Source organism: Tursiops truncatus, chromosome 16, assembly GCF_011762595.2.
Source record: "Tursiops truncatus isolate mTurTru1 chromosome 16, mTurTru1.mat.Y, whole genome shotgun sequence".
Taxonomy (NCBI): domain Eukaryota; kingdom Metazoa; phylum Chordata; class Mammalia; order Artiodactyla; family Delphinidae; genus Tursiops; species Tursiops truncatus.
Window position 1 is genome coordinate 36,396,912 of NC_047049.1, and position 25,828 is coordinate 36,422,739.

A 25,828-nucleotide genomic window follows, 5' to 3' on the forward strand; every position below is an offset into this window, starting at 1 on the left:
AGTTTCTTGAGATCTGTCCAGAAAATTTTTTAAAAACCTTATGTCCATATATAAAGCATGTTCTTTTCATTTACACCAATGGGATCATATTATACACACTGTTTTGAACTTTTTTTTTGCTTAATAATATCTTTTGGAAATATTTCCATATCAGCACATATGGCTCTACCTCACTGAAAGGTAGGTGCTTAAAATTTCACCATATGGATGTTTCCATAATTTATTTAAAACATTTTTATTGATGGACGTTTATATTGCTTGCTGGTTTTTGCTTTACAGACAATGCTACCATTTATAATCCAGGGCATTTAAGAATCATATTTCACTCTTACCTTGTAACTGATGATGCTTCCTTACACATAAAATTTATATAAGCTTAAAGTTGTGCAGGCTATTAAAGTAGTCATTCTTATTTATTTACTCCCTCTGTTCGTTAATGTGCATTGCTTACATATTTTTTCTTCAAGACATCTTGTTACCAAACACAATATCTATGTTAAGAATCATATTTCAGGACTTTCCTGGTGGCACAGTGGTTAAGAATCCACCTGCCAGTGCAAGGGATACGGGTTGGAGCCCTGGTCCGGGATGATCCCACATGCCGCGGAGCCACTAAGCCCATGCGCCACAACTAGTGAGCCTTTGCTCTAGAGCCGATGAGCCACAACTACTGAGCCCACATGCCACAACTACTGAAGCCCGTGCGCCTAGAGCCCGTGCTCCACAACAACAGAAGCCACTGCAATGAGAAGCCCGCGCACCGCAATGAAGAGTAGCCCCTGCTCACTGCAACTAGAGAAAGCATACACGCAGCAACGAAGACCCAACACAGCCAAAAATAAAAAAATAAATAAATTTATATATTAAAAAAAGAAGCATATGTATGTGGTTATTAAATTTTACCTCTGACAAGCCTACTCACATGTGTGGGCAAGAATCTCAGGTGTTACTTTTGAATTTTACATACCTACAGTTTGATATGACTATTCAGATCAGTTGGAAAAAACCCATCAAACAGAAAACAAAATAACAGAACAAGGTAAAAAAGTCACAAGAAATAAACATAGTCCCACAAATGTTAAACCCCCCAAAACAATTTAGTGGAGAGAAGAGATTATGATTTACAACACCAAAATATCTTATTATCGTTTGGGGTGCTTTCCTCTTAGTTGTCCTATGTTCTTCCACATTTCCAACTTCTGCATCTCTCTTTTACTAATTCTTTCTCTCAGCTTATAAGCTCAGGTTCTTCACACCTCTACTGTACCGTATCTAGCCACGTGCTCCTACATAGATGCCATCTGTTCTTCTTCTTCCTTTCTCATTCACGTTCTTGAAGTTGCTACTCAACCATTTCACTTCTTTATCTTCCAGTGACTTCTCTAGCAACTCTCAGCCTGCCTTCCCTCCTAATTTCCTTCCTTTCGTACCTTGAACCTTGAACAATGTTTAATGAGCACCGCATACATGGAAGCTATGGTACTAGATATTTGGGATTCAATGCAAGATAAGACAGACATGGTCTTTGCTGTCACAGAGCAAGAGTCTAGTGGAAAATACAAACAAATGCAAAGAACATTGCCACACAGTGTGGTAAGGGTCCAGCATGTAGTGGAAATACTTAAGAAAGGTATCAAGCCCAGACTCAGGTAGTCAAGGAAGCCTTCCTGGAGGAGTTGACTATTATCTTGAGACTAAAAGAATGAGGGAGGCTTGCACCAGATGGGAAGAAAGGAGAGATGCTAAGAAGGACCAACTTATGCAGGGTCTCATAAGTCATGTTAAAAAGTTTGAAGTGAGCTTCCCTGGTGGCGCAGTGGTTGAGAGTTCGCCTGCCGATGCAGGGGACACGGGTTCGTGCCCCGGTCCGGGAAGATCCCACATGCTGTGGAGCAGCTGGGCCCGTGAGCCATGGCCGCTGGGCCTGCGCGTCTGGAGCCTGTGCTCCGCAACGGGAAAAAAAAAAGTTTGAAGCATCAGGATCTGATTTGTGTTCTAGTGAGGAGGACACTTGGACCATGGAGTGTAGAATATACTGAAGGCAGCCAAGTGTGAATTCAGGAAAATCAGTTAGGAGGGTTTTGGCTGCAGTCCAGGAGAGAAGTGTTGTCATGAATGATAAATGATAAAGGCAATGGAGCTCCGTGGCAGCGTTTGAAAGATATGTATAAGGTAGGATAGCAGAATTTGATGGTTGATTAGATCAGTGGTCCTAAACAGGCTGACTTTGCTCTCCGGGGGCACCTTTGGCAGTGTCTGGAGACATTCTGAGCAGGGGCCAGTGATGCTGCTTAACATCCTGCAACGCACAGGACAGCCCCCAGGACAAAGAATTATCAGGTCCGAAATGTCAATAGTGCTTCGACTGAGAAACCCTGGGCTAAGGATAACTTAACTATTTTGATACTGAGGCTATATCCAAGAAATCATTATTCACTTAAATCGAAGGCCTAGTGGTTAGGAGAAAATAATAGACTTTTTGTACTAGTCTAGCAATCTTTAGGATGTTAAGAAACATCGTAGAGTTTCCTGTTATTGTTGTACCGAATTAAAACTAGTATAAGTCTGTTGCAGTTAGCTCATGCTTTAGAAAAAGTTCTGCAATATTTTAATTAAATTTAAATTTATATACTCAGCCGGGTAGTTTATGTTATCATTCTCTGCATTTTCGTTGTGACTATGTTTCAGTACTCCAAACTCTGATATAATTATTAACCTAGCATCAGATCTACTATAGCACGTTGTCTGGTTTCTTAAATCAGTGAAAGGGGAAAGACAACTTTTGATGTCCCTTTGATAGATATCATCCCATACAGTGCTCAGTGTGGAGGACAAGAACGGGACTCTGGTGAATACGGAGGTGTGCCATCTGGAGGGCCTCAGCTGCAGGGTGAACATCAGCTGTCAGTGTCCGCAGGGTCCCCCTCACCTGCGCAGAGCTGCCTCTCGCGAGAGCTCGCCCCTCCAGCAGTGCCCATATCCAATGATTGACGGAGGGAGGTGCGTAAAGGCCCGCCCATTTCCCTGGGGATTGGCTGAGGCCTGTCAGGCCTATATCTGTTTGCCCAGCTCACTCTGCCTAATCCTGCCCACGAGGGTTGATCCCTCTCTGTACTCTGCACATCAAACTCCATCCCAGTACCTTCTGGGACTTAGAATTTAGCACCCTATACCAGGGGTCTCCAACCCCCGGGCTGCGGACACGAGCCCGCGGTCTGTTAGGAACAGGGCCGCACAGCACGAGGTGAGCAGGGCGAGAGTGAGCGAAGCTTCATCGGCAGCTCCCCATCGCCCGCATTGCCTCCTGAGCCATCCCCCACCTCACCCCACCCCGCCCCGCTTCGTGGAAAAATTGTCTTCACGAAACCGGTCCCTGGTCCCTGGTGCCGAGAAGGTTGGTGATCGCTGCCCTATACCGTCCCTTTTCTCTTTCCTATCACCAGGACTGGCAACATTATTACAGGGCCTGGTGCAAGATGAAAATGCAGGACCCCTTATTCAAAAGGCAGGGAAAAAAGGGCCGGTAAACGTACTAAAATGGGAAGCTTTTCCTTTTTTCAGCGGTCTCGGTTTTTCACGGTGTTTTAAATTTACTATTTAGTGTTGTTCTGAGTAAAGAAAATGGAAATGTTAAATTAGTAGCACAAATCTGCCGTTCATCTTTATATTACCGGTAGCCCTACCTTTTACTTTCCTTCTGTGTCATCATTTTAAGCATTAAGTGATCAGCTAATCCAGAGAAGCAACACGAGTAAGAAAGGATCTGATAGGAATACTCGGCCCTTTGTCTTTCTTAAAACACCATTGCCTTCTTCTGCATTTGAAGCAAGTTTTGGTTTGAAAGGAAAGCATGGTCTTTCTCTCTCACTCCCCTGTGCACACGCTCACTCAGTTGTAGGTGTAACACACTTACCTGGTACTCAGTCTGAGTCTTACTGGACTCCCACACAAGAGTCTACTGGAATTCTGTGTCCTGGGGCATCTCTAAGACTATGTGCAAATGGAAACGCACAGAATTGCAGACTGAAGAATCCGTAGCTCTCTGCTCACATGCATGCTTCATTGTCCCATTGGACTTCACTTACAATATGCAAATTCAAAGATAAAATTATTAGGAATTTTAAGACAGTGACAGCTGAGTTGAACCAAGTTTAATGCTTCTGAGTGCCAGATTCTGTGCGACTGTATAGGTTGTATGCCCATGAAGCTTGACCATCATAACACAGCAGTCCTGATTCTCTTCCCCCTTCTTTAACTTTTCCATCACTCACTTTTACATCCAGCAGCAACTGGAGAGGAAAGAGAGAGTAAAATAACAGGTTATTAGGGGCTGCTGAAGCATAATGAGTTGGAATGTGGTCCTATCCAAGGAGACTGATATCCTCCTATCTCATCTCCAAGCTGCAAGGCCTGATTTCTTTCCCTGCTATCACGGAGCTCTAAAAGCTTCCTGTCTTGAATTATCTGTGTGTGGTTCATTCCAAACTATTGCTTCTGGATCACTTATGTCTTGTTTTTCTTGAGTAATTAGGTATTTTTCAGCATAAAAATTTTTCTGTCTCTGTTTCTGTCTCTGTCTCTGTATATACACCCCCATACGTATGTATATACACACACACAGATAAATTTCTGATTGTATAAGAAATCAGGTTCGCTGTAAAATAATTCAGAATGCAGAATAAAGACAAAAAATCATTTATAACCTCACCATGCACATATAATGACCGGATACATTTTGGTTAATATGCTTTCAGTCTTTTTCTAGTTACATGAAGTACATTTTTATAAAAATAAGCCCTTACTATATGAGCTATTTTGTAACTTACTTTTTTACTTAGCATTATATTGTGAATTTATTTCCAAATCAATAAATACAAAGCAAATCATTTTTAATACCTAATAATATTTCATTTTATTGATGTGCTATAAGTTACTTAACCAGTCCCTTACTGACGGACATATATGCTGTTTACAATATTTGACTATTATAAATAGTTCTCCGGAGTATATCCTTTATGTGTATCTATTATTATTATCATCACCATCTGTTTATTAACTTTGCTTAAAACCTAGAAGTGAAATTGCTGGGTGATGTATAATACTTTATTGTCAAGTCTTAACTTGTATAACAACCTCTTAGAAGTTTCAGATGTTAGTGAAACAGTATGATGAGTAACAATCCATGTGTCTGACCTGTCGTCTTTTCCATAAGACCTTCCCTACAGCAGTGATCTTCGCAACCACTTGGTTTCAGCAGCCACTCTAGTGGGTGAACACTTGTTTCTTTTTTTCTTTAATTAATTAATTTATTTATTTTTGGCTGCGTTGGGTCTTCGTTGCTGTGCACGGGCTTTCTCTAGTTGCGGCGAGCAGGGGCTACTCTTGGTTGCAGTGCGTGGGCTTCTCACTGCGGTGGCTTCTCTTGTTGCAGAGCACGGGCTCTAGGCGTGTGGGATTCAGTAGTTGCGGCACACGGGCTCAGTAGTTGTGGCTCAAGGGCTCTAGAGCACAGGCTCAGTAGTTGTGGCTCACGCGCTTAGTTGCTCCTCAGCGTGTGGGATCTTCCTGGACCAGGGATCGAACCCGTGTCCTGTGCATTGGCAGGTGGATTCTTAACCACTGTGCCACCAGGGAAGTCCTAAACACTTGTTCTCATCCCTTAGAACATCTCAATGGTTAGCTTCTGATTTCCCACTTATTACAGGCCAGCAACGTACCATTGAAAATCAATTAAAAGCCCTGGAGACTGGAACAGATGATTGAACCAAAACTTGAAACTCTCAATCAAATACATGTTCATTCTTTTTTTTTTTTTTTTTGGTATAAAATGTTTGCACTTTTTTTTTTCAGATGTATTTCAATTTTTTTTGTGGACTTCCAGACATACTTTTCTCAGGATTATGCACAGACAGCCTGGATCCATTCCATTGTAGACTGTGTGACCATGCTCTGCGGTGAGTATCTCCAGGGATAGATAACTACTGGCTACCCTTGAACTATACATGACAGTGACCTTCCACTGCCTTTGATGACCAGTTTTTCTGAGTAGAAGGGCTATGATTAAAAATTGGCTAAAACCATCTAAAAAGAAAAGTACGATCCTGCATTTAGCCAAACTCCCCCAGATGTGCTTTTGCAGTTAACATTCTTGGCTGATGTCAGATGGACCAGGTAGTGAATACAGTCAATTAGACACATACCTATAGAGATAGGGAACTGGGCAATCACAGTACTTGTCCTGATTTTGGATGCAGTTAACCGTACAGTATATGCTTGCTTTCTTCTGAATGCTGCGGTCCCCTCATTCTCCAGTCACATAAACAGCCACTGGAAAGTACCATGAGCCATTTCAATGTGATCTCCTTATATGAGTGCCAACAATGTGTGCATCACGTCTCAAGTCTTGTTTTCATTCTCATCCCTTCCCAGAGGGTTCAAAATTTGGCTCGTTTTTCATGCATCAATCTTCATTCTTAGGGAAGTATTGTAGAAGGATAGAATGGTGCAATCATGAGATAAGCACATTCACTACGGCTGTAGTTTTCATCGAGAGCCACACAGGTGCTACGTACAGTGTACAGAGTGTTCTCAAGATTCATGGAATCTCTCATCGATCTAAGGAAAAACTAACCTTGAGAGTTTTCTTTTTAAAACTTTCCAACCAAAGTTATTAAATGAGTGCCATAGAAATTTTCTGCAATTGGGTCAAATCAAAATGATCTATTTGCAGACGAGACCTATTTAATCCTTTCGTTTAGGTGACTCCTGAGTATTTTAGAAAACTGTTATCTCTTCAGGCCATGTCTTAATGGCAAAAGAGAAATATTATATTATTTGGTATCATAAATAATGTCATCTATGCCATTCTAGGTACTGATTCATATTTATTTTTAGAAAAATGTACATAATCAGGAATTGGTTGATTTGTGCTGAAATGTATTTCCTTGGTTGGGAGGAATTTGAGTGCAATTCTAGGTTTCATGAGATGGCTAAGTAGACGCTACTGATAACGCAGGAAGGTCATAAGGGATCAAGAAATCATATTTTCAGGTTTTATTTGTAGCCTGTCTTTTTTGTTTTAACCAGTAAGATGATCACTTGGTTTTCAGGGTCAGATGACTAAGCACAGCCTTTGTGTGAGCATGCCAAGACAGCCATGTTTATCTTTCATGGAGGATACAGGTGATTCATTTCTCTCACTGTTATCTTTTGGAGAATATTTATAATCCCTCAAAGAGGAATAAATGGCCTTCAGTGACCACAGTGGTCACAATGACCATGTGAGGCATTGAGCTAAGAGCGGGGTCATGTTAGATGCAGAATATTTAAATTCTGCAGAGTCACATCTGGGACACCCATTGGGGTCATATCTGTCCTATGATGAACAGGGAAGTGAACATTTTTCATTGAGTTTAGTATACATTTTGTCAGTTTCCAATAGCCATAGCAGCATCAGACTGAAGAATTAGATATATTTTCAGGAGATTTGCTCATTCCTATTCTCCAGAGGTTATATATGCAGCCAGCCACTATTCTAACTAGATGGGATATTAAGCTGATGACTGATTCTATCGTGTACATTTGTGTCACACCCAATTTTAACCTGATCGATATAAAAATTATACTCCACAGATACCTAGAGAATTGGCTCTTCTGATCTTGTTACTAGGAGTACTGGTGTCAGCATGAATTATTCTTCAGAAAGAAATTCACATGCATTCCTCACCCATCATCTCTGCCATCAGTCTGAGAGACCCAAGGAGCCAGAATAACAGGGTGAAATAACCCTGCACTCGGTGTAAGGTTCCCTGAACTGTATAGTTCTTGGTGATCTTGGGTATGTCATATTCCCCTAAGCTTCAATTTCCGTTTGGCCTCTTCCAGCTTTAATTATTAGTCTATAAGCCTGGAAGTTGGCACAATTCTGACACATTGTTAAACCACCAATAGAGTGAGGCCAACCAAAATGTCATCATCTCATTTCCTAGATTTTCTGGGCTTTGATTTCTCATCCACAGGGTTTCCAAAAGCCTGGAAACAGTGCCAGATTGTGAAATTTGTCTATGATCTCTCTGCCTGGCCTTTTCCTGCATAACACTGCTGGCCATGCCATGTTGCCCACTTTCCTTTTCTAACGTTTACCTGTCATAATTATTGTTAATTGTGTATGATCAACACTATATGAAACATACAAGGCACATCGCTGTGCAAGTGACATGTAGTTTAAAGGAGCTGATTCACTGTTTAAAAAACACCACATAATCCTGGGATTATGGCTGTCATAGAATGGAGATGTGGAATGAGCCGTCAAACGCCAGTCAGGAGATGTGATCCTAATTCCAGCTTTGCTACTTATTCTCTGTGGGACCATGGACAAGTCACTTCCTCTCTCCTTGGTTTCCGAATCTGTAGAATGAGTGGGGCGGGCTCGAGGCTTTGAAGATGGATCGTTCTCTGCTCTGCCAACGCAGCACCCACAGCCTTTCCACAATGCCCTCAAGGCCTTTGTGTTGAACCTATTTATTATTGTTTTTGAAGCTCCACTTGGGAGTGTTGTCAGTAACCATTTTTCCTGTCAAGTGGGAATCATGCTGGGTGGCTTGCTTGCATCTACTGGTCTCATCCTGGGCTCATTTGCCACCAGTCTGAAGCATCTCTACCTCACTCTGGGAGTTCTTACAGGTAAGGGCACTTCGTACCACCCTTCTCACCCCACCCTATCCAGGGGTTTTCAAGCCCACCAACAGATCAGTAATTCATAAAATATTCATTTTGTAAGATGCATAATTTATCTTAATGTCTGCCTACCTAGCAGTTAAACAAAAGGGCTAGAAATGCAATGGACTGTCATACTGTAGTGAAAATGTGTCACCACTTTAATTCAGCCACTTGACAACAGTGACTGCTGGCTTTCCCTTGGGCAGCCGTGTATGGCTGAGATTCTCCACTCAGAAGCAATGTGACATTAGCCAGAGCAACATAAATTTTCGGCAATGATCATTCTCCCAACATCTTTGCCAAGACATTGAAATACTGTCTGTGGTTGACCTGAGTTGCCCCTACTTTATAGCGAGTACCATTGTCCAATAAATGGGGTTTTACCATTTTAAAAAGAAAGCCCCTGTGAATATTCTTACATTGCACATTTTCTTTCGATGTTACGGAAGTATCTTTAGAAAAATGAAGCCCATAGAAAGAGAAGCAACTGATGTGCATTCCATAAATCACACTTACAGGGACTGCATAGGATCAAGGTGGGCTTGGTTGGTGGGACTAGAGTAGCAGTTTTCTGCCCCATCACTTAGAGGGGAGGGTGACACTAACTCTTGTCTGGGCCACAGGGGTAGCATGATCAGGCCAATAAAGGATATAATCTCGTAGTAAGGTTATAAATCTAGCTCTGTCAGCTACAAAAGGTATCTGTCCCCGGTCATCCAAAGGGCCTGACTGCTAGGGTGTCCCATCATCCCAGTTTACCAGGAACTATCCTGGTCTTGGTGCTGAAAGCCTCACATCTGGGAAACCCCTCAGTGCAGGCAAATTGGGATCATTGCTCACTCTGCTCTGCAGATGGGAACAGGAGCTGAAGGTAGTTCTCCTTTTCCTTCCTTGACATTTAAATTCCAGGTTTAAAGCCCTTCAAGTTTTCTTGACTTAAAAGGAATAGAAATGGAAAATCTTGAAGAGGCGTTCTGCTGACTTTAAGGGATATTTTCAGGTGGCTACGTGTACATGCTACGTTCGTGTATAAAATTGGCACAATGTTTCCCAATATGTGAGATTACTCTGGAGCTTTCACGGGGTCACAAATGCTATTTAGACCCAAATTCCAGTGCGGTCCAGATTATCAGAGTTGTGTCTTCAGGGGCAGTGAAGAGTTGAAGTAATTCTCTGGATAATTTAAAAATAGTTAAATTATCCAGAGATAATTTAAAAATACTTAAATTATCCAGCGATAATTTAATTTATTAAAATTAATTTTAATTTATTAAAAAAGAAGTGGTGGGGAGAATAAATTTTTTAGGTCAGTGTTATCCTGATTTTCTAGTTAATTCAAATTGAGCTTGTATAATAGTTTTTAAGTTCTTCCTTTTATTTTGCTTAAGTCATGTTCCCTTAAGGCTTTTCTTCCCAAGAAGAAAGTCATATATATGCTATACTTTGCAAATTGTGGAAGACTGGTGAGGGGAGACTCATTTTCAGCTTGGTGTAGAAAGCAGTTTTAAAAGGGCTTATTTGATTCAGATTCTCTTTATTCCAAATAGTATGATTCTGAGAAATGTTCTTTCACGGGCTGTTCGTGCCGTGCCACCAGCACTCATAGAGTTCTCTTTATCCCCAGGTCTTGGATTTGCACTTTGTTACTCTCCAGCTATTGCCATGGTTGGAAAGTATTTCAGCAGACGGAAAGCCCTTGCTTATGGGATCTCCATGTCGGGAAGCGGCATTGGCATCTTCATCCTGGCTCCTGTGGTTCAGCTCCTTATTGAACAGTTTTCCTGGAGGGGAGCATTACTCATCCTTGGGGGTTTCGTTCTGAATCTCTGTGTTTGCGGCGCCTTGATGCGGCCAATTACTCTTAAAGATGACCAAACAACTTCAGAGCAGAACCATGTCTGTAGAACTGAGACACAAGGCTTTCAGCGGGCGTCTCCCTCTTTGACTTGGACTAAAGAATGGGTGCAGACCTGCCTCTGTGGCTCTTTGCAGCAGGAATACAATTTTTTACTGATGTCAGACTTCGTTGTATTGGCCATCTCTGTTCTATTTATGGCTTATGGCTGCAGCCCTCTCTTTGTGTACATGGTGCCTTATGCTCTGAGTATTGGAGTGAGTCACCAGCAAGCTGCTCTTCTCATGTCCATACTTGGGGTGATTGACATTATTGGCAATATCACGTTCGGATGGCTAACTGACAGAAGGTAAATCCATGAAACCGCCATTGGTTCCCCACCAGGGACTTTAAACTTTGAGTTTCCCCTCATCACCTTACCCTCTAGAATACCTAGGTCTGAATAATGTTAACAGGTTTTTGATATCTGAAGGCAACTCTCTTGTTGGTTCTTCTAGTCAGAGGTCAGCAAACTTTTCTGTAAAGGGACAGACATTAAGCAGACAAAGTCACCTTGGCTTTGTGGGTCATATGATTCCAACTCTCCAACTCTGCTGTTGTAACACAAAAGCAGCCATAGACAATATGTGACCAAGAGAGTGGCCATGTTCCAATAAGACTTTATTTAATCTTAAATTAAAATTTTAATTTCTCATACAATTTTTCCCTCACAAAATTTTATTGTTGTTTTGATTTTTTCCAAACATTCAAAATTGGAAAAACCATTCTTAGTTCACAGTCCAAAAAACAAGTAGTGGGCTGGATTTGGCCATAGTTTGCTGACACCTGTTCTAGATTTTTTAGGATGTTGGGTATGTATAAATGGCAGAAGCAAAGTTCTGGTGACAGATTTAATTCCATTCTAAGTCAAATCAGTCCTCCGGTGAGACAACTTCTGTCTGGGCATTGTGGTTTTAGTTTCTTTTGAACCACCCCAGAGAGTGGGTGGCAATAGAGAGAGGAACAGACTCCAGTCCAGGCAGGAGGATCAGGTCAATAATAACACATTATCTGTAGCCACGTATTGATTGATTGATTGATTGATTTTTTAATTTATTTTTATTTTTTATTTTTTTGCGGTACACCGGCCTCTCACTGTTGTGGCCTCTCCCGTTGCGGAGCACAGGCTCTGGATGCGCAAGCTCAGCGGCCATGGTTCACGGGCCCAGCCGCTCCGCGGCATGTGGGATCTTCCCGGACCGGGGCACGAACCCGTGTCCCCTGCATCGGCAGGTGGACTCTCAACCACTGCGCCACCAGGGAAGCCCTGTAGCCATGTATTTACATTTGACAGTGCGAAGAGCAAATAGTTTCATTATGATTTTAGGCTTAGAAACCAAAGTTATAAGAAATCTACTGAGTAGTTTCTTCAGCTAACGCTAATCTGTTTGGATTGAAGAGAGCGAACTACTCATATTCTCCTAAATGATGGAATCTTCACACTTGAGCTATGACCCGGAAGAGCTATCATCCTATGGCTTCTCACACGTTATGTCTTTGGGAACTAATCAGGATCCAACTGCCATTATCCAGTATCATGAATATAATATTTAGTATTAAACCCACATTTTTAATGGTTAATGAGTTGGTGGGAGAGCAAAGGGTAACCATCCTTACAATCAAATAACTCAACAAGAAGCAGCCTGGTATAAGTCTGAGAGAGGGATCTCTAGCCTGAGATATACAAGACCTAAGTTCTTGTGCTGGCTCTGCCCCTTCTTATCCCTGTGACCTAGAGAAAATCACCTAACCCTCAGATCCTCAAGGGTCTTCATCTGTAAAATGGGCCAGTTCAATATTTGCCTATGGACATTATAGCATTTTGTGAGGCTTAAATGAGATTGTGGGCAGAAAAACATTTGTAAAGCATAAATTGCTGGTGCTGATATTATACAGAATCTTTAAAATAATTGGTATCATAGATGGGTTTGGATCTACAAAGGGAAGTGTTCATGGAAGTACCACTGGGGAGGTCTTGAAATACGACTTAGTCCTAATACAAGACCTTCATAATCTCTGGCAAATCACCTTCGTTTCTTCATATTATGGCTTCCTCTTTGTATAACCACTTGGGTTACTGAGCATATATGATGTGCTGGAGACTAACGGATGACACATCTGAAAGCATCTAGAAAATATTAGTCTCCTGACACTCTATGTGTTATTTCACAACTATCCTTGAATAACACTATGAGAAAGACAGCCTCCCCATTTTATAGCTAAAGGAATTGAGGTTAGAGTTAGGCAGTTAGTAGGTGGTAGAATTGGATTCAAACTTCTACCTTTCTAATTTTAGAGCACAGGTTATTTTCTACCATACCATGCTTCCTGGGAAGATACATTCTTGCATTTGCATATACCAAAAGAAAGACAGGAAGACAACGTAGAAAACACACAGTGCGGAGGCCATCTCTATAAATAATTGTAGCGCTTACTGCTACCTGGGCATGGCTCTAGAGCTCTTTGATGGAACCTGTGCATACTGCACTCATTCTTGGTCTTCACCTCCACAGGTGTCTGAAGAATTACCAGTATATTTGCTACCTCTTTGCCATCGGAATGGATGGGCTCTGCTACCTCTGCCTCCCAATGCTTCAAAGTCTCCCCCTGCTCGTGCCTTTCGCTTGTACTTTTGGCTACTTTGATGGTGCCTATGTGACTCTGATCCCAGTAGTGACTGCAGAGATCGTGGGGACCACCTCTTTGTCATCAGCGCTTGGCGTGGTGTACTTCCTCCATGCAGTGCCGTATTTGGTGAGCCCACCCATTGCAGGTAAGTTTGCAGAGAGAACCCTCAGTCACCTCTTCTCTGTCATATTGATGTAAAAACAGTGAACTCACACACACCCATGAGGATTGGAAGTAAGTTGGGAAGCGTGAAAGAGAAAGGGATGCCAGAGCCACCAAAACATCATGGTCTCGCCTACATCCTTGTTTTATAATCTTCTTCCCACTAACTGGGGGACCTTAGCATACTTGGAAAGAAAAAATCCCAAATTAGGATCTTGATTCCATTCCATACTAATGATAGAAGCAATGGAATGAAGCAGCTGTTCAGACTTATAAATAAGTTGGGCACGTTCAGAGGGAAGGCTGGCAGGAGAACAGGATTCCAGTAGGGGGGGCGGTAGGCGGTGAGGCTGAAATGATAAAGTGCGGGTGTCATAGTGGAATGTCTTGAGTGCCAGCCGAAGGAGTGGGGCTCTATACGCTTCAGAGAATATTGCTAGTATTACAGCTTTTGTGCAAAGGGGTAGTATAGTAAAGAGTATATTTTAGAAAACGTGGTCTAGCAATTGATCTGGTAACTTAGGGGAGAAACAGGATTTTATCCTAATAGTTCAAGAGCCATCTGATAAAGGCCTGAACTAGGGCTGCTGCGGCAGAAATAAGAATGAGCTCTGGGGCGAGGGGGAAATTTGGGGGAAAAAAATCAACTGGATTTAGCATGTGGTGATAACAGAGGGAAAGAAGTCCAAGATAACTTAGGAGATAATGGCATAGTTGAAAGAAATAAGGAAGCTGGAGAGAGTAGCTTTGCCAGAAAAATACTAAAAATTTAATGTTTAGACATATTCAGATATCAGAAATACCCAATAAAATGCTCAGTAGTGCTGTTTAAGGATGAAATCTGAGAATTTGAGGGAGGCCAGACTTGGATATACAGATTTGGGATTCAGGATAAAGCATCTAGAATGTTTTGTAAGCTGTAAAAATGATATAAAAATTAAAAACATAAATAAGTAATTCAACAACTATTCATTGCATGCATTAAATAATTCAACAAATATTTATTGCATACATTAAACAAGTAATTCAACAAATCTTTATTGCCTGTGTACACCAGCACTGTGTTTGGCGCTGTCGGTATAGCAGCAGACAGGTCAGAACCCATGCCTTCTTGCTGGGGTGTGTGGTCTAGACCAGTGTCTATCAGAATGAGGTCTTGGGACCACCTGCATCAGAATCCCCTGGGGCCCTTGTTAGAATGCAGACTCCTTGACCCTCCCTCTGTGATCTGGACCTTTGGGGGTGAGTTCCAGGAATCTACACTCTCAGCCAGTTTTCTTATGATGCTCCTGTACACTAAAGATTGAGAATAATTGGTCCAGATTATTACCTGCCTAAATTAAAAACGAGAGTGAAGAAGTTCTCTGAAGATAGGCAGAAGAGATATGAGTCAAGCATTTGCTTAGAAGGAAGGGAGGGAATTTTTTGAAGAACGCAGGATTTCTGCTTTAGCTGCTATTATGAATACAAAGTTCGGCTTATTTCTAAACTCCAGCAATTGCTAAAGCATCAAACCAAGGGAAACTGACTGCTTGACAGCTGCTGATGAAAGTTCCTCGTCAGTTTAAACTCCATGATAAAGGACTACATGTTTAGTGCTTCATTTTTAGAAAATGCCCCCAAAATGTTCCCACATCCTCCCTCCACAGCCACTTTTTTGTATTTACCAACCTTTAGGGACAGTGTAACTCTGTTAAAAAGTCATAGGACGTAAATTGGGATTCCTGGATCCTTTTTTCAAACCATGGCCTTCATTTGGCAAATCAGACATTATACTCATTGCCAGGTACTAGAGGATTAGCATGTGAGTTCCTATTTAATACTTCTCGTATTTAATTACTTTTAAGCTAACTCTCTACTCAATCTCTTCTGTTTTCTGCTACAAAAATGTACAAACAAACCACATGATAACTAAAATATTTGAGAGTAGTTTGGATTGCAGGAAACTTAGGGCTTCTAACAATTTTTGCATGCCTTTTTTGACTAATCGTTTTGAAGTAGGTGAGAGGAGAAATCATACACTTCTCTGGTGGATTTTCTTGGCATATCAGTAAAGTTTGGAGGAATTTTAAAAAACCTTTTTAGAATTTGAAAAAGAATAGACACGTGTATATGTATAACTGAATCACTTTGCTGTACACCTGAAACTAACACAACATTGTTAATCAACCATACTCCAATATAAAATAAAAATTTAAAAAACTTTTTTAATCACAAAATAATTTCCTGCCAAGGTCTAATTTTACCCCACTGAGTCTCTGATTATTGTGACCTATATTTTGCATATCATATACTCTGGTTCTCCTCGAAATTTAGAGCCGGAATAGATATTGTGGTTAATTTGTTGCAATAAGAGATAAAGAAAATTTATCTTTTCTTTAAAGATAAAGAAAAAAAGAGATGAAAAAAATTCTGTGATTACAGAATTCTGCTTTCTGAAGTTTGCATTTTAAACTGTAAGATGGTCCAACGTTCTAATTTTCAAACTGGATGGGGTACGATGACTGGATCCAACAGAAAATTTGGATTCTGCTTTATCTAGAAGCGTGTTCTGTTACTCAGGATAGTCAGTATGTGGCTGCTGGGAATACTACTACTAGCATTCTGTACAATTACATTCTCTTAACACCCTAGATAAAGAAAGAATCCCATCATCAGTAATTTGAATGATGCTGTTTATATCTTTTTTACCGTATTTCATGGGATTACTAATATTTATTGTGTGAATACTAAGAGTGTGACACTTCCAAGCACTTTACATAATAACAACAACCCATTTTAGAAGTTTCCCTAGAAAATAGAATGCATTTTTCAGTTGCTGCACAATACTTTTAGGACATCTGCTTTTTATGTCAAAATTATAGCAGCGTTGCTAGCCATCTATTGTTATTATCCTGACGAATTATTAGATTTGAAAATGGGTAAATAATTGAATTTTCAACTCAATATCATTTTTCTGTTGCTTGTTACAGGATGGCTCGTAGACACGACTGGCAGCTACACTGCAGCGTTTCTTCTCTGTGGGTTTTCAATGATATTTAGTTCTGTGTTGCTTGGCTTTGCTAGACTTGTAAAGAAGATGAGAAAAACCCAGCTGCAGTTCCTTGCCAAAGAGTCAGATCCCAAGCTGCAGCTATGGACCAATGGATCGGTGGCTTATTCTGTAGCAAGAGAATTAGATCAGAAAGATGGGGAGTCTGTGGCTATAGCAATGCTTGGTTCCAGCCCCCCATGATCAATGGCCTTGAGCCTGAATCTTCAGGGCTGAAAGAGGTGGGACCACTGTATTGTACGTGCTTCTGAAGGATTTTATTTTGGCAGAAGTATTGTCTTCTAAGGAAATTTATCGTTTTATTAATATGTTTGTAATGGAAAAATAGCAAATAACAAAGCAAGCTGGACTGGCTCAGAGTTTCCCCATTTGGGATTTGTACTCACAATTGAACTCGCATCTTTTGGGCAGTGAGCATCACACTATGGAGAATGTTAGGACCTAGCTGATATAATTCATTGTAAATAGAGGTAATTTCAAGGCACGACCAAAGCAGATGACACTGGACGCAGCTTTGTTTCAAATTCTCTGCCCTTCCATCTTCCCTCCTCAGTTAGAAGGTAAACAGAAACATTGACATGTAGGTTTCTTTATGCTGTTCAGAGAAGGGGGTCCTGTATTAATCATTGCCTTTTGAAGAACCTAAAGTACTCTTCAACAACCTGTTTCAAATGCTAATGAGAAACTCCACTAGGAAGAAGGTTTGTCATCCTCACCTTCCACCACCACTGAAAGCTCTTTTCCTAAAACGAGGCACTTAACCTCCAACCAGACACTCACCTCTGTTGCTATCACATATAATATTTACTCTAAATTGAGTAGAACACACCAAGACACATGGGCGATTTCTAAATCTTACCAGAAATGTTAACTCTAATGCTTCCCTTTTTTTTCCCTTTAGAAATAAAGCATTTATTTAAACTGTAGACAATTCCTGTTAGGAATGGAAAAATGTTGGCAGCATTCCAACTGGGCAGGAATTGAATTCTTGAATCAGCAGGTCTCTGGTGAAAGTTTTCTTTTCAGATCAGATATTTAGGTTCATTACCCAAAACAGGACTTGGGAATTTTGCCTGAAAAATATTATTCTAGAGATACTCTGAAGCTGAGATTCCTTTCTCCCTGTGTTAATTTTTGTTCCAATGTCCACTGCTCTTCATCTCTTTATAGATAATCATTAGTGGACCTTTTCAGCTGAATGAGAAGACTTCAGGGGTTAACCTCAGCATCACAGCCCTCCCACAAATTGTAGCTTTGGTCAGGGGAGAGGGAGGACAAAGTTAAGAAGGCTAGTGGTGTGTTGTTTTACAGTTTATAATCACATACCTTAACTCATTGGATTATAGTTTGCTCATTCCCGAGTACCCTACTTTCCTGTGGTGTGGGATAAAGTCTTCAGATTGAAGAGGGAGGGCATAGGGAGAGAAGAGAAAGGCCAGATCCCCCAGCCTGTCTCCGACCATTTTAAGTCCTCTGAATTATAATCCTGAATCCGGAATCATGTTGCACTTGTAACACAGGGGCAAGTTATACAATTGAAAGGGGATTTTAATTATTCAAAAATTTAAAATCTGAACCTCAGGGAACTATTTTGACCCTGAAGGCCATTCAATCCACTGTCCCCCAACAGATCTCACAAATGCCTTGCCAGGGGTGCTGAGAAAAAAAACACAGCCATGAGGAAGATCCAGGGTTGACTAAGCACATTCAGCAAGAGTCTTTGCCTATAACTGGATTTTAAATATATATATATAAAATTATATATTAATACATTGCTTTCTGAATGAAATGCTGACTTGATTTTATGGCAGAAAACTAATATCTCATAGGTGTTTTCCAAAGAGAAAACAGGAATATTTCCTGTTATCTTTATACTTAGTTTGAGAATTTAGTTGTGAAACACTTCCTTTGTCATTTGCAATTTTAAAACAATATTTGGAAAATATCTGTAAACAGTCAAAGTTAAAATGAAGTTTTATGTGTTTGGAATAGCACTTTACACTAAATGTCATTTCTTGAATCTTCAAGCCTAAAGATTTTTTGAAATATAAAGTTATAAATATTCTTATACATATTTTTTCCTAGTGATGATCACAGTAAAATTTTGTTTATCTGGTTCTGTGATGTAATTTCTCTAAAGTATTATAAGTACTCATGAAAAATAAGCATAGAGATCAGAGCTTTTAAAAATTTGTATAAAATATTTGTGACATTCTGCCTTTATACATGCATACATTTGTATTTTACTTTTCTTTTTGGAGTGGCATTTTTAGGAAACCAGTAAGGAAAATGTAGATCTTAGAGGTTACCATTGTCATCGACACAAAATTTTACTGTTATGTTCCATTTGTCTATACTGTTTATTTCAAAATGGAGCAATTCATGGGAATGATGTGTTTGTTTTGTGGAATCAAGAACAAAATTGTGGTGGGATGATTTTACATCTTAAATATTTCTTTATATCACTGCAAGTTCTACTTTGAAATTGAATGAGTAGAAAAGCAAATGAAATGTCTAACTTCTGTAGATACACTGTACCATTTGGCCTTTTGTTCAGATTGTGATTTTGCTAACAGATTGGCTATTGATGATAATATTTTCTTATTTCAAAAGCATAATAAAATGAGTTGATAGTCATGTTTGGAAAAACATTTTTCCCCTGCACAAAGGGTTTGGATTGTATTGTGAGTGGCTCTGTCTGGATTATGCCAGGATGTAACTGGCATATAAAGATGTGGTAAGCGATCAAATAATTTACAAAAAGCAGAACCATTTATTGAGAACTTCCAATGTGTTAGCTACCGTGTTAAGCACTTCCTATGCATTGTCTTATTTAATCCCCGTAACAGTCTGTATTATCACCATTTAATAGACATGGAAACTGAGGCATTAGGTCCCACGTCTTCTGACTCTGCAGTCACTGCACTCTAGTGCCTGTAGTGAATTCCTGTAAAACTAGGAAGCCGTCTGATGCTGGAGTCTGCCTCCCTCCCTTTGCACCTGCTCAGATCTTCTCATGTGGGTTCAAGAAACCATTTGGAAATAAGCCCTTCCTTGGGCAGATGAAATCCTCTGGGTTATGCTGCAGTCTTCCAATCAGTATAGATGGGATGATCCTGGATTGGAAATTTCCAAGAATCTTTCCAAGAGTCTGGTTCTATCAAGACCACTACTTCCAGGCTAAGTGGCTTAATTTGCTGTCTATTGATCCAGGCTCCTCTTTGGGAGTATTTGTCAGGGCGGGGGGTGGGGGGATGGGAGGATGTGGAGAAGGCTGGGCAGCACGCTTTGTCCCACCTTCTGCATTACCAAAGTCACGCTTTCTCAGTCAAGAGGTGAGTTCTTTCTGAAGTGCCTATACCATTGCCCAGTGATGATGAAGATGGTAATATCTATTTGGCACTCATCTTCCTGGTCCCAATAGGTCTAATTTGGAAATTGTTTATTGAAATGAAATAGTGTGAATTCAAGGTAGATATGAGTTTTTCTTCTCATGCTTCAAAGTTTGTCTTTTTTTTTTAAACTCCACTGAACCATACATTTTTATACATGTTGCCAGAGCAGCTACCAGTAAGAGATGACTGGGATTTTGTCCCATTAGCACAGAGAAATATTTGGTGGGAGGATTGGGAAAAATATTAAATAATGATAAAAAGATTGATGTTTAAAACATTTTATTATGAAAATTTCCAAACATATACAAAACCAGAAAGAAAAGTACAATGAACTTGATGTACCCATCCCCCAGCATTTATCTACCCCTTTCCCTACACCCCTGATGAAGCTGTTTGAAATATGTTGACAGAACAAGGAATAACTAAACTTGGCAAGAACATGCTAGCGGAGGGTATGGGTGGTCAGTATCACCTATTCAAGAGCCACATCATTACCTACAAAGCTGATGGGGACCCCTTGCTTGCCGCAGTCTTCCTTTGGGCGTCTGAATTGCAGGCTAAAACTCTTCCTGCTTCGTTACCAGCCCCGATGTGGTCTATCTACCTGAAGCTTAAGGAGGTGTCAAATAAGTGAAAAGTGCTTCTGAATTCTGGGAGAGAGTGATCACTATTACTTTCATTATTCCTCGTAATTATTTAAGTGTCAGAGCCCTCTTTGAGGGGTCCAGGACCTAGGATTGGTCTAAAATTAAATACAAAGCACTTTTTTTTTTTTTTTTTGCGGTACGCGGGCCTCTCACTGTTATGGCCTCTCCCGTTGCGGAGCACAGGCTCCGGACGCGCAGGCTCAGCGGCCATGGCTCACGGGCCCAGCCGCTCCGCGGCATGTGGAATCCTCCCAGACCGGGGCACTTACCACTGAGTCCAGTGCCTAATTCATAGTCACTCAATAAACACTTGGTGAATGAGTGAAAACAATAAGTGAGCAAATGAAAAAAAGAACGAAGGAAGAAACGGCTAAAGAGCATTATAATGCAGCAAGGGTAGGGCTGACTGAAGGTCAGGTTTGCTTGAAGTAGCTCTTGCACCCAGAATGCATAGGAAATGTTAGATGTTCCCAATTCAGTGGCCCTAAATAGGACACCTGGTAAGAAGTGTCACGTAAATAGCAGGAGCTCCAGAGCACTGAGTATCATGGGGCAGGTTTGGGAAAGGGAATAAAGGTGGCAAAGAGAAGAGTTGGTAGAAATATATTAATTAAAACTTTAGATTAAGGCCTGAATGTAAAAATGATACAACTGTGTTGAACCCAGACAGACGTAATTAAATAGCTCTGTTGTGATCAAATTGAGTGGGAGGCCTGGGCAAGAGGCACTGCCCGTGCAAAGGAGCCCTGGAATATTGGGAAAAGGTGGAGCGCAGGAGTCTCATCGTGAAAAGATGGGGTTTCAGTTACAGGGACCACACAAGCTGCTTTTACTTTACATGAAAACACTGCTCCAGGATTTGGCCGGGAGCAGAAGCCCCTGACTGGCGTCTTGCCCGGTACTGTGGCTGGCCTCTAACTCACAGGGCATGACTGAAAATCAGACGGCGTACTGGCTAACTTTTTTAAGAGTTGGTGAGAGGAGTTAATCAACCAAAACTATTTATTAAGCACCTCCTTGGAATCTGGCACCATGTTATATACGGTGGGGAATTCAAAATACACGTACCACCCCTTCCATGATCTCAGGTGTACTTCCTAATTGGTAAATTGAAACTAACTCAGGTGAGAATAATCCCAAGAGGTGTTTAAACGCTGACTGAGGCTAAGGGCGTTGGTTCTCTGGGCGTCAGGAGAGGAAGAATTCGTGCTCTGCCAGAGAAATTTGAGATGATTCCGAGGAACTCAGGTATGGAATTGAGTGGGTTGGAAACAGCCTCTACTCTTTTCAGGGGAAGAAGCTGGGGAGTAAGGGAAGAGGATGTGGGGAAGCCTCTTTATGTGGCTACCTGAAGTTCTAGTCGATTCCTAAGGCCAATGCAAAATCAAACATAAGCTGACACTAATAAATGTTCTGGTGAGGGGATCCACAAAGGTGTCTGGAACTTTGGGGACTGCTGGGATTTTAGGCTGCATTTGGCTAAATTAAAAACAGGGATTTTCAGGGCCTGGGGTTATACTTTAACAATTACCTCTCAACTGTGAAAAGGAATCACTTAGGGCTTCCCTGGTGGCGCAGTGGTTGAGAGTCCGCCTGCTGATGCAGGGGATACGGGTTCGTGCCGCGGTCCGGGAAGATCCCACATGCCGCGGAGCGGCTGGGCCCGTGAGCCATGGCCGCTGAGCCTGCGTGTCCGGAGCCTGTGCTCCGCAACGGGAGAGGCCACAACAGTGAGAGGCCCGCGTACCGAAAAAAAAAAAAAGGAATTATTTGTAAGTTTTTTTCTTCTTAAATAGTCCAGAGATTCAAGAAAGTTTTTGTTTTGGTTTGTTTTGTTTGTTTTGTTTTGTTTTTCAAATAACTACATGTTATGCAGCGCTGCCATCTGCTGGAATTAGACCACTTCCCAAAAGTTGGTGATGCCTCCAATTACAGTTTAATTGGACAAGGCCAGCCTTAGAACAAAGTTTGTTGTTCCCTTCTCTTCCCTCCCCTAGTCCCTGCTCACTACCCATCCCACATGTATCCTCTTCCTCTTGCAAGTACAAATATAGGGATAAAGATGCTGTGTTGTATTTTTCAGGATATATTTTCATTGCCTAGGTCACTTCTCTATGTAGAATATCAAAGTTAATATGAGTGATAATTTTAATTGACTTAACTAGGGCTAACCATAGGTAAAATTTAATGTGAAAAAAAATATTTTGAGCCCTCTGTGGCCTTCTTTGGGAATTCAGATTGCCATCCTGGGTCCCATTCTTGGTCCCCTACTATTGTGTTAATTGATTTGATATGAGTTGAAAAAGGATTAAGTTAAAGTGTAAGATGAAATCTCAAACACATACCAGAAGTCAAATTTTGAGAAATGTTGAAACCAAATGACATAGGGGAGTGTATTCTGTATAATTTGGAAACATAAAATGTCATGCTGGTTATACTGTATACCAATTATGACAGATTTAGTGATTGAATTTACTTTTAAATGTGTACTTCCCATGAAATTGTGAAGGGATGTTATTTATAGCAACAATTGCCTTCAAAGAGAGTGTATCATGTTAAAATGAAAGACTCTTTTGTTGAACTAAGCAACTAAATGAATTTGGTTATGCATAAGTGTGTCTGTGGCTGTATATGAGGATAAGAGAAAACTGAATTACTCTGTTTCAGGAAAACAGTGGAATTGGTTTTTTTTCAGGAGAAGAGTAGAGATAGGGAAGGAGATAAGGCCCAGAATCACGGCAAGAGGCAGGAATATCAAGAAATGGTTGAGGGTGTTTCCTTCTTTCTTTCTCTTTTCCCTTCAATCCATCTCTCTCTCTTCTTTCTTTCCTTCTTTCTTTCTCCCCATCTCCTCTCCTCTCCTTCCTTCTATGCTTTCTCCTGCTCTCTTCCTTAAAAAAGTGATTATATAATATTAAATTACTAAGTTGTGGATTCTCCTCTCCTAAACTTTATCAATAAAGGGTTTTTATATACAAATGGCCTGTAAATGGCTTTCATTTTTGGTGTTTGTTTGGTTTTTATGTTTGTTGTTTGTTTTGGTGAGATTGAGGTGTAAGGTTACCGGTGTTAAGGTGGTATGGAAAAGGGAAATCATGTGAAGAGGTGAAGTGCCTCTTAAACTAAATTAGTATTCAGTGGAATTAGGGGCTCAGAGCTACTTTCCAAAGTCCATGGCTTGGAGGCTCAAGGCAAACTCAGGGGATATTAAGGGGCAGGTGATCCCAGCCTACTTCTTGTCGTTTCATGAGTTACAGTACCCTCCTTCCTTGCCTTCTTGTGTTGTTCTCCACACTGGGTAAAGTTCTGATTCTGGTTGGTATGTGCATGGGAGATATATTCTTTGCCCAAGGGCAAAGAATGGGATATTCTGGCTTCTAATTGTTTACTGGTTTTTCAACCTTCCAAAGTAGGTTTGCTTCCTTTTTCGAGGAATTTATTCCAAATCTCTGATTTCTAACATCCAACTCTTAAGCCCCTCCCTTAGACTGAGTCCCTTGATTTCTCAGGCCATTCTCTCCAGGGGTTTCAGAGCAGCTTTTTTTTTTTTTTTTTTTTTTTCGGTATGCGGGCCTCTCACTGTTGTGGCCTCTCCCGTTGCGGGGCACAGGCTCCGGACATGCAGGCTCAGCAGCCACGGCTCACGGGCCCATCCGCTCCGCGGCATGTGGGATCTTCCCGGACCAGGGCACGAACCCGTGTCCCCTGCATCAGCAGGTGGACTCTCAACCACTGCGCCACCAGGGAAGCCCTCGGAGCAGCTTTTAATCCCTTTCACAATTCCTTCCAGGGAGTTCTGGGACTCTGTGAAAGTGTTGGGTGACCTATGATTGTAGAATGTCTGTGCTTTGTGTGATTCTCTGTAGCATTCTCCTACAGTTTCTGTAAAGATTGGTCCTATCGTCCCATATCCTTCATTACAAATTTTAAAGCTATTTAGAAAATATTGATTAGTGGTTAAATGTTAGATTCTAGAACCAGATACCCAGGGTTTGAACCTCTTTCTACCTCTTATTAGCTACGTGACCTTGGGCTTACTTAATCTCTCTCAATTTCAGTGTACTCATATGCAAAAGGAAATAACAAAAATGCTTATCTATAGAGATTTTGTGAGGATTTTATAAGTTTAATACATGTAATGCACTTAAAACAGCACCTAGTACATATTATATTCTATGTAGCTATGAGTTAGCTATGGCTATTCACATGACACTATAGTCTATATATGTGGCTGAACTAGGATTCCCTCCTTCCTAGGGCTTTGCTCCAATCTGGTGGTGAGTTAGGGACATGTTTGGAGGAAGTTGACCTATAGGCTCACTTTTGAACTCTTGGGTATTCATCTCTTTCTTCCTCACCCCATTTTACCCTTTATCAAATTGGAATGGAAGAAGTTTCAACAGGAATGGCTTTTCCTGAAGAATAGGAAAGGCCAATGTGTTCAGTGTCTTTGGTGTTAAATCCAAGTGACGTCAATCCATGCTTGTCCTTCAGAGTTTATCCACGAGGCATCTGTGTGCTCCCATGAGATTTGGCTTTCCCAAAGCTTACACATCTCACCTTCATTATTTTGTTGTTTTCTCTTCCTAGAGCCCATCATGAAAGGAGATATTGAGAATTCTAGTTCATCACTTATAAAGGACCCCTAGGTTCTGAGCAGATAGAATATATACATGGCATTTCTGTGCATGTTCCTAGTAATTAGATCTGTTTTTTAATTCACTTAAAGTGAAGTACAACGAAACACTTAACAAATTTATCTTAGCAAATAAGACACTGCCAGAGAAGGTGGGAGTTTTGTTTGGGGTGGGATAGGTATGTGTGGCTTGATACAGGAAAAGAGGAAGCTAAGGCAGAAAAGAAACCACATCTCAGTGATCCAGAGAACTTTGGCTAAGAAGAGAATTGCAGAGGAATGGGAGGCTGTGGTCCTGGGAGAGAAGTGGGAGAGAAGAGTGGAGAGGTAAGATCCTCCCCAAACCTCTGATTCTACATTATTCTTGCTTATTCCTTGTTATTTCCCCTAACCTTTTTATTCAGAGAGCTTCCACATAACAGGGTAAAAGTTGTATCTAAACTTGGGCTGTTGTTAACTTTAACCTAACATATGTAGTTTCCCTTAGGATTTCTACTTACAAATGGAATGCATAGGATGTAGAGCAGACAAGGCCATCCCCCCCAAAGTTATTACAGTCGTTTCCTTACCTAGATGATCCTCAGAATCCCTTTGGGTGCTTTACAAATATATAGGCCCCACCCCTGGAGGTTCTAGTTTAGTAGGTCTTTCATGGGACCTGGGAATTTGATATTTAAAAAACTTCACCAGTGGTTC

At 40.9% G+C, this 25,828-nt stretch overlaps 1 protein-coding gene across 1 annotated transcript in view; it reads left to right on the top strand.

Moving 5' to 3' along the window:
* The window catches only part of SLC16A12 (solute carrier family 16 member 12), an 89,323-nt gene extending 70,241 nt beyond the window's left edge, over nucleotides 1–19,082 (top strand). The window contains exons 4-8 of the mRNA XM_073794226.1: nucleotides 5,851–5,954; nucleotides 8,539–8,682; nucleotides 10,343–10,922; nucleotides 13,126–13,385; nucleotides 16,375–19,082. Of these exons, the coding sequence (XP_073650327.1) occupies nucleotides 5,851–5,954; nucleotides 8,539–8,682; nucleotides 10,343–10,922; nucleotides 13,126–13,385; nucleotides 16,375–16,637 (1,351 nt within the window). The 3' untranslated portion in view covers nucleotides 16,638–19,082. The remainder of the gene's footprint in view (nucleotides 1–5,850; nucleotides 5,955–8,538; nucleotides 8,683–10,342; nucleotides 10,923–13,125; nucleotides 13,386–16,374) is intronic.
* Nucleotides 19,083–25,828: the final 6,746 nt, after the last annotated feature.